The sequence below is a fragment of the Canis lupus genome, chromosome 15, assembly GCF_011100685.1.
Source record: "Canis lupus familiaris isolate Mischka breed German Shepherd chromosome 15, alternate assembly UU_Cfam_GSD_1.0, whole genome shotgun sequence".
NCBI classification, from domain to species: Eukaryota; Metazoa; Chordata; class Mammalia; order Carnivora; family Canidae; genus Canis; species Canis lupus.
In genome coordinates this window covers 3,080,878-3,093,696 of record NC_049236.1, presented here as the reverse complement: position 1 = coordinate 3,093,696, position 12,819 = coordinate 3,080,878, and the positions used below count along the sequence as shown (strand labels likewise).

The 12,819-nt window shown below is 48.0% G+C and overlaps 2 protein-coding genes across 22 annotated transcripts in view; both read right to left on the bottom strand.

Annotated features, from left to right (window-relative positions):
• TRIT1 (tRNA isopentenyltransferase 1) overlaps positions 1 to 9,672 on the bottom strand; it is a 57,788-nt gene extending 48,116 nt beyond the window's left edge. The window contains exons 1-2 of the mRNA XM_038557779.1: positions 9,524 to 9,672; positions 8,879 to 8,990 (exon numbers count right to left, since the gene is read on the bottom strand). Of these exons, the coding sequence (XP_038413707.1) occupies positions 8,879 to 8,926 (48 nt within the window). The 5' untranslated portion in view covers positions 8,927 to 8,990; positions 9,524 to 9,672. The remainder of the gene's footprint in view (positions 1 to 8,878; positions 8,991 to 9,523) is intronic.
• The window catches only part of MYCL (MYCL proto-oncogene, bHLH transcription factor), a 100,855-nt gene continuing 96,601 nt past the window's right edge, over positions 8,566 to 12,819 (bottom strand). For all 21 annotated transcript variants that reach the window (XM_038557783.1, XM_038557781.1, XM_038557797.1 and 18 more), the window contains one exon: positions 8,566 to 11,137. In XM_038557783.1, the coding sequence (XP_038413711.1) occupies positions 10,542 to 11,137 (596 nt within the window). In that variant the 3' untranslated portion in view covers positions 8,566 to 10,541. The remainder of the gene's footprint in view (positions 11,138 to 12,819) is intronic.

The window sequence follows — 12,819 nt, the reverse complement described above, 5'->3', positions numbered from 1 at the left end:
ATCATTAATACCTCTCAGGATCGTCATAAGGATAAAATTCAAAAAAAGTACCTGTAGGGCACCTGGGTGGCTCAGTGGTTGAGCATCTGCCTTTGGCTCAGGGCGTGATCCCGGGATCCCACATCAGGTTCCCTGCATGGAGCCTGCTTCTCCCTCTGCCTATGTCTCTGCCTTTCTCTGTGTCTCTCATGAATAAATAAAATCTTAAAAAAAAAAAAAATAGTACCTGCTACAATACACTAGCACAGAACGACTACCATTTGTTGAACACGTATTATTATAATGGTAACACCCCATCTGCCTCCCTAAAGAGGTAAGAACAGCAGCCTAAGGGCAGAGAAATCTTCAGTACTGTGTAAAAGTACCCAAACATCTATTCTAGTAACCCCTTGTTAGCCAATTTAAGGGTTAATTTATTTCTCCCTGAGATTACTTGGCTGTGCCCAGCTCTCAGGTCATATCACCAGGATCCCTTGGGCCAGAGGAATTACCGCTGGAAGTTTAGAGCATATGTAGGCCTGCCTGGAATAACTGCCAATACATTTCTCAATCGCTTGGATCACTGCTGGCATAATGGCCACTTCTGCAGCCTGAACCTTGTAGCCACATGTATTGTTTGGAGTACATCAGAACCCAGAGTACCCTGTACCTCCTTTTCTCAATCCAGTCTGCTTTGATCAAAAGCCTGTTCTCGCCAATTTGTGGTACCCGCCTGGGGCTGGTTTTAAAATCAAGATGTGTGGCCATATATTGGCAGACACTCTCACATGATGGTTGTTAACTGTAGAGCCTTTGCCTGGAGACTTTCAGAGGGTACGGTTACCATGACAACCACTAGAAAGATGGCAGGCAGGAGAAATGATGCAAATAAAGCAAAAGGGAGCTAATTTCATGATGACAATCTGACCATGACAGAGTATGCTCACTCACAGATAGGAAAGCACTGTCCAAGTCATGACCAGGTGACTGTTACTAGAGAGAGCAAAAAAGAGGGGAGTGGAATTTACCACTGAGAGACCCAAAGAGGGAGAAGCTGGTTACCAAGGCAACTGGGGAGAAAGGAATGAAAAAATGGGGCTTCACCACAGCAGCAGAAAATTGCTTCTAGCCAAGCAACACGGGACTGTTGCTATAGAAACAAAGAGAACAGGGATCCTATAGACCATGGGGAGAATTATCACTGAAATGCTGAGCAGGAAAGACTCCTAAATCAGAATGGAGCCCATGGTCCAAAACAAGTCGGAGAAGTGAGAAAAACATCGTACCATTTCCATTTGTTTTAATTCTACCAATCCTGCCAAAAGAGAATGGGACCATATTTTTTAAATACCTTTAGGCTATTTCATTTGTACCTGTTTGTCTCCTAATGGTCTTCTGAACTCTAAATTATACTAATAGTTCCATTCAAGATAATTTGTAACTTGAAATCCTAATTGGTGAGTTTAAATTCAAGGGAAAATTGGGAAATGGAAGACTATGATCAAGAATTAATAAGAATTTATTTTAAAACAATATAAAACTCTCAGATGGGAAGCTTTTCAGGGCAATAAGGAGACAAAAGTTGAAAAAAATTGTTGAGAAAGATATTTGGAGGCACCTGGGTGGCTCAGTTGGTTGAGTGTCCCACTCTTGATTTCAGCTTATGTGATGATCTCAGGGTTGTGGGTTCAAGCCCCAGATCAGGTTCCTTGTTCAGCAGGGAGTCTGCTGGAGATTCTCCGTGACCCTCCCACCTTCCCTCCCTCTCTCTCTCTCTCAAATAAATAAATAAATCATAAGAAAAAAAAGAAAAGAAAGCTATTTGTAGTCATGCCCAGATATTAGCCCTGACCTCACTTCCCGCCCGCTTTTTAAGATTTTATTTATTTATTCATTCGTGAAACAAACACACACACACACACACACACACACACACACACACACACAGAGGCAGAGACACAGGCAGAGGCAGAAGCAGGCTCCATGCAGGGAGCCCGATGTGAGACTTGATCCCGGGTCTTCGGGATCATGCCCTGAGCCAAAGGCAGGCGCCAAACCGCTGAGCCACCCAGGGATCCCCCCACTTCCCCTTTTGTGAAGCCAAATAGCAAACAGCTTTCAGTTATTCTGAAAGATAACTCAAGAAGAAAGGGAGTCTTTTACTTAAATTGTATATCTAGAGGTGGAAGATGAAGAAGCCCATTTCCCATACTCCACTGCTTATAGATTATTCGGGGTAAAGAAATTCTAATTGAAAAGGCAAAAATGCTGAGACAACTTCAGTTTCAGAAGAACATATCTAAAATGTAAGAATAAGGAACTAGGGATATTCAAATTACTTGGAGGGTAATAATCCTTGGTCTCCCCTACTAAAGTCCCCAGCCAGCCACCTCATCATTATCCCCCGTGTGTGCATGTGTTGTACGGTGTCTGTCTGTAGGACGGATGTATAGTCAGGCTGGACAACCTCTGCACCTGCCTCACCTTCTTTAGAAAATTGAGAGCAAAAAAAGAAAAAGAAAAAGAAAAGAAAATTGAGAGCATGGGACACCTGGGGGGCTCAGCAGTTAAGCATCTGCCTTCAGCCCAGGGCATGATCCTGGAATCCTGGGCTCGAGTCCTGCATCAGGCTCTCTGCATGGAGCCTGCTTCTCCCTCTGCCTGTGTCTTTGCCTCTCTGTGTCTCACATGAATAAATAAATAAAATCTTAAAAAAAAATTGAGAGCAATACAGGGGGTGAAATAGGCATGGGAGCACGTCAAAAAAAGAGAAAGAGGGAAGTGCAGAGAGGCAAAGGTGATATCTGGGTGATAACCCAGTGTTCATTCTATTATTTCCTGTCCTCTATTTTAAATAATTTATATTTAAAAATTTTAGGGGCGCCTGGGTGGCTCAGTGGTTGAACGTCTGCCTTTGGCTCAAGTTGTGATTCCGGGGTCCTGGAATCGAGTCCCGCAGGATTCCCTGCAGGGAGTCTGCTTCTTCCTCTCCTGCTCCCCCAACTTGTGCTCTCTCTATCAAATAAATAAATCTCTGTCAAATAAATAAATAAAATCTTTTTTTTTTTAGATTTTATTTATTCATGAGAGACACACAGAGAGAGGCAGAGACAGACAGAGGGAGAAGCAGGGCCCCTGTGGGGAGCCCGATCCGGGACTCGATCCCAGGATCCCAGGATCATGACCTGAGCCAAAAGCAGATGCTCAACCACTGAGCCACCCAGGTGCCCCAGTAAATAAAATCTTTTTTAAAATGTTTAAAATATTTTTAGAAAAAAGGAGTATAGGGAGAAGGCTAAAGGTGAAGCCATTAGAGTGGAAGGGCCATCCACAGTGAAGCATCCAGAAAGCTCAAATGTTCAACATGGAAATCTAGAGGATGTTTTGATAGGACAGGAGGAGGAACATGCCACGGGAGGTCTGAAGCATGTTTCCCAGGCAAGAGAAGAAAGTTGAATTGAAGACAAACACTAGCTTTTTATGCAACCCTAGGTGCCTTTGCAGCCTGACCCCCATACTAATTACATATTCCAAATAGAATATATCCTGTGGGATTATCTCATGGTAAACTCGGAGCCTGCATCGATCTCCTAGGGCTGCCATAACACATTACCACAAACTGTGGGGCTTAAAACAACAGAAGTTTATTCTCCCACAGTTCTGGACCTCAGAAGCCCCAAATCCAGGGCTTGGCAGGGCCCCAGTCCCAAGCTTCCCTCTATGGAAGGATGCTTCGAGTGCCTCTTCTGGCTTCGAGTGGTTGCTGGCATCCCTTGGTTTGTGGCAGCATGACTCCAGTTCTGTCTCTGTCTTCAAATGGCCGTCTTCTCTGTGTGTGCCTCTGTCCAAATTTTTCCCTCCCTGGGACACCAGTCACTGGATTAGAATCCACCTTAATCCAGTATGACATCATCTTGATGACATCTGCAAATATCCTATTTCCAAATAAGGTCACATTCATGGGTTCTGGATAGACATGAGTTGGGTGAGGGACAAAATATGACCCAGCAGAGTGCCTGGGAGTAATCAGAATACTTTTTCATTGGTTGCTGTTTCCATTGGCGATTTGTCGATTCAAATTTGGGAGCTCAGAATTGCTCAAAACAAGTGAAGCTCCCCTCTCAAGGGAGTGGAGCTCATCATGTTATATGGTTTGTGTTACGCCCAAAGTAAAGTTATAGGGTTTTCTCCAGAGTCCATCAGAATGTTCTCAGAGGGAGCTCACTTCCCGTCTTCTCAGCTGTCTAAGAGGGCCTGCACACCCACAGCGAAGCCCTGAAGGCTATAAGGTCAGAGTGGGGGTCCTCTGTGTCCCTGTCCCTTCCCTTTCTCATGGCATGGCATGGCTGGTTGGGCCTTCATCATCTTTATATCCTCATGAGTCTCAAATCTGTACCTTCACTGCAAACCCCTTCCTAAAGCTTTAGTATCACATCCTCAACTTCCTGTTGGGTGCTCTGTTTTGTATGACCCCATCACCTCAAACCTCACGGTGTCCCAAACCACAGCCAGTTTCCTCCCCTGACTTCCCTATTTCAAAGGATCTCTGAGGATGTTTGCCAACCCAAGGGTCCTCTTAGAAATCCAGCTCAACTCCTGTTTTGCAAAAAATGAGACACCCAGAAGACAGCACATCAAACTGGATTCTTCCCCATTCCCAGATTCCATACAAACCTTCCCAGTTCCCCCATCCCGCACCCAAACTATTCCCTCAGCCTAGAATACCTTCCTCTTCTCCACTTAGCTAGATGCTGCAGGGACTTCTAGTTCCAGTTACAGTCACACTATCCCCAACAAGAACTTTCTTAATGACTCCAAACAAAGTGCTCTCTTCCCCTTTGAGGCTTGTAGCCCTTGCCTGAGACATATAGTGTCTTATCTCGTGATTGTGTTCACACGCTTATAAACTTCCACGAGGAACCTAGCTTCATATATCACTGCTCTCACGCTGTGGCGGGCACCATGCTAAGTGTTTTACATATAATTACCTGCTTAATCTTTACAACAGTGCTATGTGGTAGGTATTAATATTATACCCATTTCAGGGAAGGAAACTACTAGGACTCAGGGAGGTTGAGTGATTTGCCCAACGTCACACAGGTAGTAACTCCAAGTCCCCATTCTTTTTTTTTTTTTTAATTAATGAGAGACACACAGAGAGAGGCAGAGACACAGGCAGAGGGAGAAGCAGGCTCCATGCAGGGAGCCCGACTTGGGACTCGATCCCAGGACTCCAGGATCACACCCTGGGCCAAAGGTAGACACTCAACTGCTGAGCCACCCAAGGATCCCCAAAATCCCCGTTCTTAACCATTATACTATGCCATCAAACCACCTTCTGTGGCTATTCTTCTTTAATCTCCAAAGGACCTGGCCCCAACTTCTCATTCCAAAGTTCTTCTAAGTGTGACCTCAGGATTCCCCTCCCTGCTTGCTTGTAGATTCCTGGCTCTGACCTACTGTATCAGGTTGGGGCGGGTAGATTCTCAATGCACACTCATGTTTAAGAGTCACTGCCTGAACAAAACAGGCATTTGAAAAAAAAAACAAAAACAAACAAACAAAAAAAAAAACCAGGCATTTGAGGGTTTAACTGGCTAAATGGGATCAGTTGACTCTGGCTCAGTTTGACGTTACCACACTGCCCAGTAAGGACACATGGAAGGCCCATCCATGCAACACCATCACAGACTCATGGCTCCTGCCTGCTGTGGGTCATGGGATGCTGTGGGCCAGCCAGAAGCTCAGGTCGTGCCCACCATTCCCCCTGTGCCCTAGCTCGGGCTCCCCAGATGACTAAGTACTCATGCTCAGAAGATTCCTTATTTCACCAACCACTTCTATCACTTTTCAAATATGACTAATCTGTATTAGCAAGGTGTGGCTTGCTACATGGTTTGAATTACACTAATCATTTACTGAGCACTTACTATTGCTCATAACAACCCCACAACACCCCAGCTATTATTTAGAGCTGTTTTACAGAGAAGGTAATAATTTGCCCAAGGTGGTGGCAAAGGTGCAGCTGGGAAATGTGGAGCCAGATTTGGAACTCAGATCTGCTGGGTGTGGGAGACCAGTTATCCATACCACCTCTCACAAGTTTAAAGGCAATCCAACACTTCCTGGGCACCTACCGGGCCCCTGGCACTGGGGCTAATTATTTAATAATAACTCATCTGATTAGTGACTTTAAGAACATATTTACATTTCCCGGTCCAAAGAATGGAAACGTGAATACAGTTGATCCCTTTGGCAGTAGTTCCAAATAAAGACATTAATAAGAGCTGCCCACCAGGCTTAAAGTAGAAATGCTCACACCCCGCTGGAGCTTCGCTGACACATTTAGACACCTCGCCTCTCCTCCCCAGTCACCCACTCATCAATCATCTTCCAACTTGCTAGCTTATCCTCAGAAAGGAACTTCTTTCTCACTCCCTCCTATCACCTTCCAGAGCAATAAAGTCATCCCCATCCTCTCCTCCTCCTTCCAAAAGTGAGTATTCTGGAATATCCTCATCCCGGGAGCACTTTAGACAAATTCAGCACATCTAAAATAGTTCAACCTGTCTCAGTGCCCCCAAAATAGCTTCCCACAGGGGTGGGAATTAGCACACGCATTGGTCTTTTATTGTTTAACCTTTCTTTCCTACACTAAGGGTGGCTTTGCAGCTGACCCTTATTGTCCATACGTGTGTCCTGGAGTCGGGTTCGTGGTTCCTTAGGTGTACTCTTCCGAGTCAAATCTAATTTGTAGGAATTGTTCTCCGAAATCCAGGAATAAACTCCCTGACTATTTTCAGACAAAGATAGAGGTAGGAGTCTGTAAGAAATGAGCTAGGAAGGAGCTTAAAATACTTCACATTCCAGAAACACCCTCCCTTCCCCCCAGGAGATGGCTTTATTCCCACTCCTTTCTCAGCAGAGTTGGACGAGGAGGAGCTGAAGCTTGGAGACAGCCGGCTGGCACTAGCAGGTGTGGGCTTAGACAAATGATTTCAATGTCTCTGAGCTTCAGTTTGCTCATCTGTGAAATGGGGCCGATGCCACCCGGTTCTCTAGGTTATCATGAGAATTAAGATACGTAAAACAATTAACACCAGTACCCCTACCTAGGAGTCCCTACTATTTTACCGAGGGCCTAGGGATTCATCCCAGACTAGGAAAGGGAGAGAAGTCCTACGTGTTCATCTCTTGATAAATGGCTGGGGATGGGGATGACTTTATTGCTCTGGAAGGTGATAGGAGGGAGTGAGAAAGAAGAAGGAGGAGTATCCTGGGCACAGAGTGACTAGCACTAGAAGAGGGAATTGGGAGTTTTCAGATTCCCAGCAATGCACATCTCTACACTAGGTTTGGTGACTGAGAGAGGTAGTGGGGATGGAGTGGAAAGCTTACCTGCCGGGAGAATGGGTTTGGGACTCTGATTTTGTTCTGGGACCTTGAGCAAAAATCCGCTCTGGTCCCTGTGGCAGAGGTGGTGTACTTACACAGTGTGATGAGGCTCCCTCTGCCAACGTGAGGGCTTTAGGGTAGCTTTTGGACTCTACTCAGGCTCCCCGATGACAGAGGGAGAACAGGCAGGCGTTACCAACCAAGTCTGAGCTGTAAGGAAGAATTGGCTGAGGCAAAGTGGCCTCCCTCCGCCATGATGCTCATGGCCTTTCCCAACAGCAACTGTTGGCCTGTCCCAGTCCCAGAGGGGCCTCTCTGGCCTAACCAGGACTGACCCACCCAGCCCACAGACGTGGCCCAGTGACTGGTCATGGAACATTGGCTCCACTTCATCCCAATAAGTGGCCGGCACCATGGTCCCGAGGAGGGACGATTGCAACAGGCAGTTAAGTGCTGGAATTTCATGCTTACCTCCTCCACACACCCCATGCTAACAAAGGCTGGCATTACTAGGCCGTGATGAAGACCTGTGGCTGTGGAGATAGGCAAAAGGGGGTTTCAATCCTAACTCATTTACTAGTGGAGTAACTTTGGGCTGTTTTGTTTTCACTCTTAGAACCTCAGTCTCGGGGAACCTGGATGGTTCAGCATCTGCCTTCGGCTCAGGGCATGATCCTGGGGTCCTATGATGAAGCCCCATGTCAAGGTCCCTGCTCAGTAGGGAGTCTGCTTCTCCCTTTCCCCTTGCCCCTCCTCACTGCTATGCTCACACTCTCTCTTTCTCTCTCTCAAATAAATAAATATCTAAAAAAAAAAAAAGAGGTCTACTACTTCATTAATACCTGCCAACCTCCTGTGTAGTAGTGTTTATCCCCATTTTATGACAAGGAAACTAGGGGTCAGAGAGGTAAAGCTAAAAGGCACAGAAGAAGTTAAGTAGTGGAACTGGGATTTCAAACCTTCTGAAGTACAAATTCAGCACTCTGTGCAATTCACAAAAGAATTTCATGTTCACCAAGTACACAACCTACATTGTTTAGACATGTCTGAAATGGCATTTCAGGAACCCAAAGTGGAATGACCTGGTTGGCAACATGGTTAGAAAAATGCAACCCTCCGGATCACTGGTGGTTACCCTGAAATAGTTTTCCTTGGCTTAGGGGGACTTGGCATAAGGTGCCCCCACTCTGACATGTTTGAGGAATCTTTTATTAGAAGTCCCAGAAGGCAACATTTTAAAATCAGGCAATTGATAATCACAACAAATTCAAAATTTCAGGTAAACTTGCCTTTCAAAATAAATCAGACTCTTGCAACATGAGAATTGCCCAAGAGTTTTTTTCTTGTACAAAAACAACACCACTTTGCAAAAGGCATACAAAAATACAGTATTAAAAAAAAAAAAACCCACAAATAAAACAAACCATTGCTCCCAATCTAAGACCCAACAGCAGCTTATAAAACACAAGCTATTCGGGTGATACATCAGTAACCTACATCCCACCTGTTCTCCAAAGACAGTTCCAGAAGTCAGTTGGCTCCCGAAAACCATACTCCAGAAGGTAGAGAGGTTTTTTCCAAACTTCCGCTGGGGTTCTCCGAGGCGAGGAAGCAACCTCAGAAACAGACCATTGTGCCTAAGTTTGGAAGTAGCAGCTGGCTCTCCAGACCCCCCAAGAGTGCTCCACCATCCTCCCCTCCTCCACTTATAAAACCACAGCCAGTAGGCACCTGCTGCCCTGGGCAGAGTTCTGGAGGGGCTGATCTTTCTTCCAGGCCAGGCTTAGGGGCTGCTGAGCTTGGCCCATAGGACACCTGTTGGGTTGGATGCCTTTCCAGACTGGAGGCGGCACCTGGAATCCACTTGGAGGTACCAGGTTCACCTGGGGCAAAATCCATGGTCAGCTAAGCAGAGCTTCTGGAAGCTCCTTTAAAACCCACCAGGAAACCAGTCCACCTTCTGGAGCCCTGGATGAGTCCCAGCAACTCTCCTAGCAAGAACTCCAGTAAGGCCCAGACTCTGGGAAAGAGATCTGACTCATGTCAGGCTGGCAAGGGGCCAGAGGGTGGCTGCAAAGCCAGCAAGCAAGCTCCTTGGAGTTGCCCTAGAAGGACAGCCTGCATGGTTCTAGTAGAACTTCAAACTTACCAGTCAGGTTCTGAGATGAGAGGGAAGTGGGAAAGAGGAAGTGGTATAGTTCTCCCTCTGAGGTGCCTGACATCTGCCTGGAGGAAAGATTCCAAACTGGAAAACACCTGGGCAGATAACAAGTTCACAGCCAGGACTCCAAGCCTTCCCCAGGCCACAGTCTAGTAGGACCCATTTCCCAGTGTCTTGGGGAAATATTTCTGACCTTGGGAAAGGGGTGCTGGAGAGCCCATTGCATAACAAAGGCAGAAGGAAACAAAAAAGTCCCTTGTGAGGACAGAATGCTTTCTCCCTCAGAGGAAAGGGCCCAGAGGGCTTCAGGAGACAAAGAATTTAGAGGTCAAGCTCTTTTAAATGTTCTCAAGGTCGCAGCATTGAGAGTGGGAGGAGGGGTGTTGGCTAACATCATTATATATATATTAAAGGTTTCCAACTCCTCAGCTACTGTAAAGTGTCTGTCAGTGAGGTAACGGTCCATGTTGATCAAGTCTGTGAGCTTGTCTTCACCCCAGATAGCTCGTGTGTCTCCTGGAAAGAAGAGCCTCAGGGAGGACGTCCGGGCCCAGCTGTCCTAGCGTCACCCCAGAGACACCAGCGGGAGCATCCTTTCCCAGCCTCAAGCTCATCCGGAGTGTGAGATTTCATGCAGGCTGGAGCCCCCCGACAACGTCCACCACCTGTTGCATAGCATCTGTCAGGCTTTTCTTCCGAGCTAGTGAGCTAGGCCGACCCCAAGTCTCCTCGGTCAGCTGCCTGCCTGAGAAGCCAAAGGCGCCAGAGAAGACCCAGTGCTCCTGGGAGTCAGGGAGGAGGGAGAGCTGGGTTTCAGGGTTCCCAAGAACGCGAGCCCTGCCTTGGAGGGCATGCCCTGCCTCCCCTAAGGCCGCACCACCTTCTGGAATGTACAGTTCCGACTGTCCCTCCATAATCCAAATGTGCAAATTACTAAGGGGGAGAAGGAAGGTTAGAAAATAAACTCAGGTCTCTGTAAGACAGAGCAGTCAGGCTTTTTGGTCACCTAGTAGCCACTGAGGTAGGCAATTCTCTTCTGCAGTTGCTGCTGCCGGCATCGGAGCTGCCTTTTTTCCGTGGCCATCCTCTTCTCGGCCCCCACCAGGGCTTGCAAGTACTCCAAGGCCTTGCTCAGGATCACCACCTTGGGGGCCTTGGAGCAGCTGGCCAGGGTGGGGACCTGGTCCCTCAAGGCCAGGAACCTAGAACGGAGGTCATTCCGCCTTTTGCGCTCCAGGAAGTTGTGGTTCTTCCTCTTGGTCACATCCTCGGTGTCAGAACTGCCAGGTTTGGGGTGGCAGGACTGGGGAGCCTCGCTTTCTACGGGGGGGCGACTCACAGTCTCTTCATCCACTTCTTCCTTTTCCTCTGGGGCGTCTCTCTCCAGAGCCTCTTCTTGGGGACCTCTCTCTGGAGCCCCCCCTTGGGAACAGCTTTCTGGAGGAAAGCGGGCGGCGTAGTTGTGCTGTTGCTGGTGGATGGAGATGTGGAAGTGCTTCATGCAGGGGTCCAAAGGGTCCGCCCGCACCGTGATGGTGACCGGCTTCCGTACACCCAGGGACTGTCTCTTCTCCACTGTCACGACGTCTATTTCTTCACCCTCTGTCCAAGAAGAGAGATCCAGAGAAGAAACACACCCCATGAGAAACACACACCCGCACACGCACACACACACACCCTATGCTGGGGCTTGGGAAAGGAGATGACATTTCGCTCACTTAGTTATAAACGGATCCAAGTGAGGAGCAAGACAACGGATTCATTTGTAACGGGGTAAGGGCAGCGGGAAGGAAAGAAGGGGGAAGAAGCAAGAAGGAAAATATTCTCCAATTTCCTTTTGCACAGCAAGGCTTAGATAAGAACAAAAGGCAGACCCAAGCCAACAGCCCCCAGTCCGCCCAGGAGCTCCCCTCCCCCACGGAGGGGATGGAGAGAAAGAGCTACCGGCCTGGGACAAAGTTTAGCTGTAAAGATCTTCCCCCGTCGGGCTCTTTCATGCCCCATCAGAATTGTAAATGAGGGGTCTGTGGGCAGAGCTGCCCTTTGTTCCGGCCCAGCACAGTCTGCACTTGGGGAATTGTTACTTTTCACAAGTTATAAATCCTATTATTCCCCTACCTCTCTATTCTGCTATCCTTTCAGCTGAGGACTCCGAGAAGGGAGGGCAACAAGCCATCCCTCCTCACCCACGGGGGTGGGGGACGGGTCTCCCTCAGGAGCATTTTGCTCCTGGTTTCAATGGGTTTCTAGTCATCCATCATTTATAGGTCGCCTGCCCCACCCCCTTCCCTGGACCAGAAGGGGGTTGGATTTTGCAATCGCCTGTCTGCAAAAGCTGCTGGAACTTCACAAAGATACAAGCGACCATTTCCTAGCGACCTGTGCCGGGGGAGGGGGAGGGGCAGGGAACTGAGCAGCAACAGAACGTCCTGGTGGGAGGGCCAAGACACCAGAGGCCTGGGGACGCCTGGAAATGCCCCCCGTCATCCCTTGGCTCAAAGGTGTCTCAGGCTACTCAACCCCGGAGAGGGGCGGTTAGGGGAAAGCCTTCCTGATTCGCACATATTGCAGCCCCCACATAGAAGGAGGCCACCCGAATGCATCGCGGCCTGACCACAGAAGCGCCCAGTTCTGGGCCTCTTTTGCATATCAGGATGGTTGAGCCCCTTTGTCAGGAAGGCTTCCATTGTGTGGACAATCGCATTATTTCTCCATTAATAAAACCTGACCATTCAGCCCTCCTGACCACGAGGCCCGGGATTGGCTGGCTGAGCTGTGTTTGGAATGCCGTCTCACCCGGCCCCTGGCCCCCATTGGCTGAGCCCCGCCGTCAGTCACTCTCCCCGCCCCCCCCCCTCATTGTTTGCAATCTGTTGCATTTTGTTCTGGGCCATGTGGCCTGTGAGTGAACCAGGAGCTTGCGAACAGGTTCAGGTTAAAGGGCAAGTCAGAAAATGATTCAGGAGGCTTCCCCACATCCCAAACCTTTTAATAGTTCAGTGTTAAAACCTCATAGCCCGTAAGGTTCTGCCTAAGGAAGCAATAACGGAAGATACCATTCTTTTCAGAGATGGTCTAACTCTACCCAGACAAGGAAATGGCCTCAGCTGGATAATCAAGTTCAACCCTCTCGTGTGCAGAAGGGGAAACTGAGATCCAGATCAGCCATGTCCGCATATCACCTTTGTAATGTTCTGGATCTCAAACTAAAGATCTCCAAACTCCCCCAAACAATGCTCTTTGCACTCTACCACTCCACCAAGCTTTTGTAGAGATACATCTTT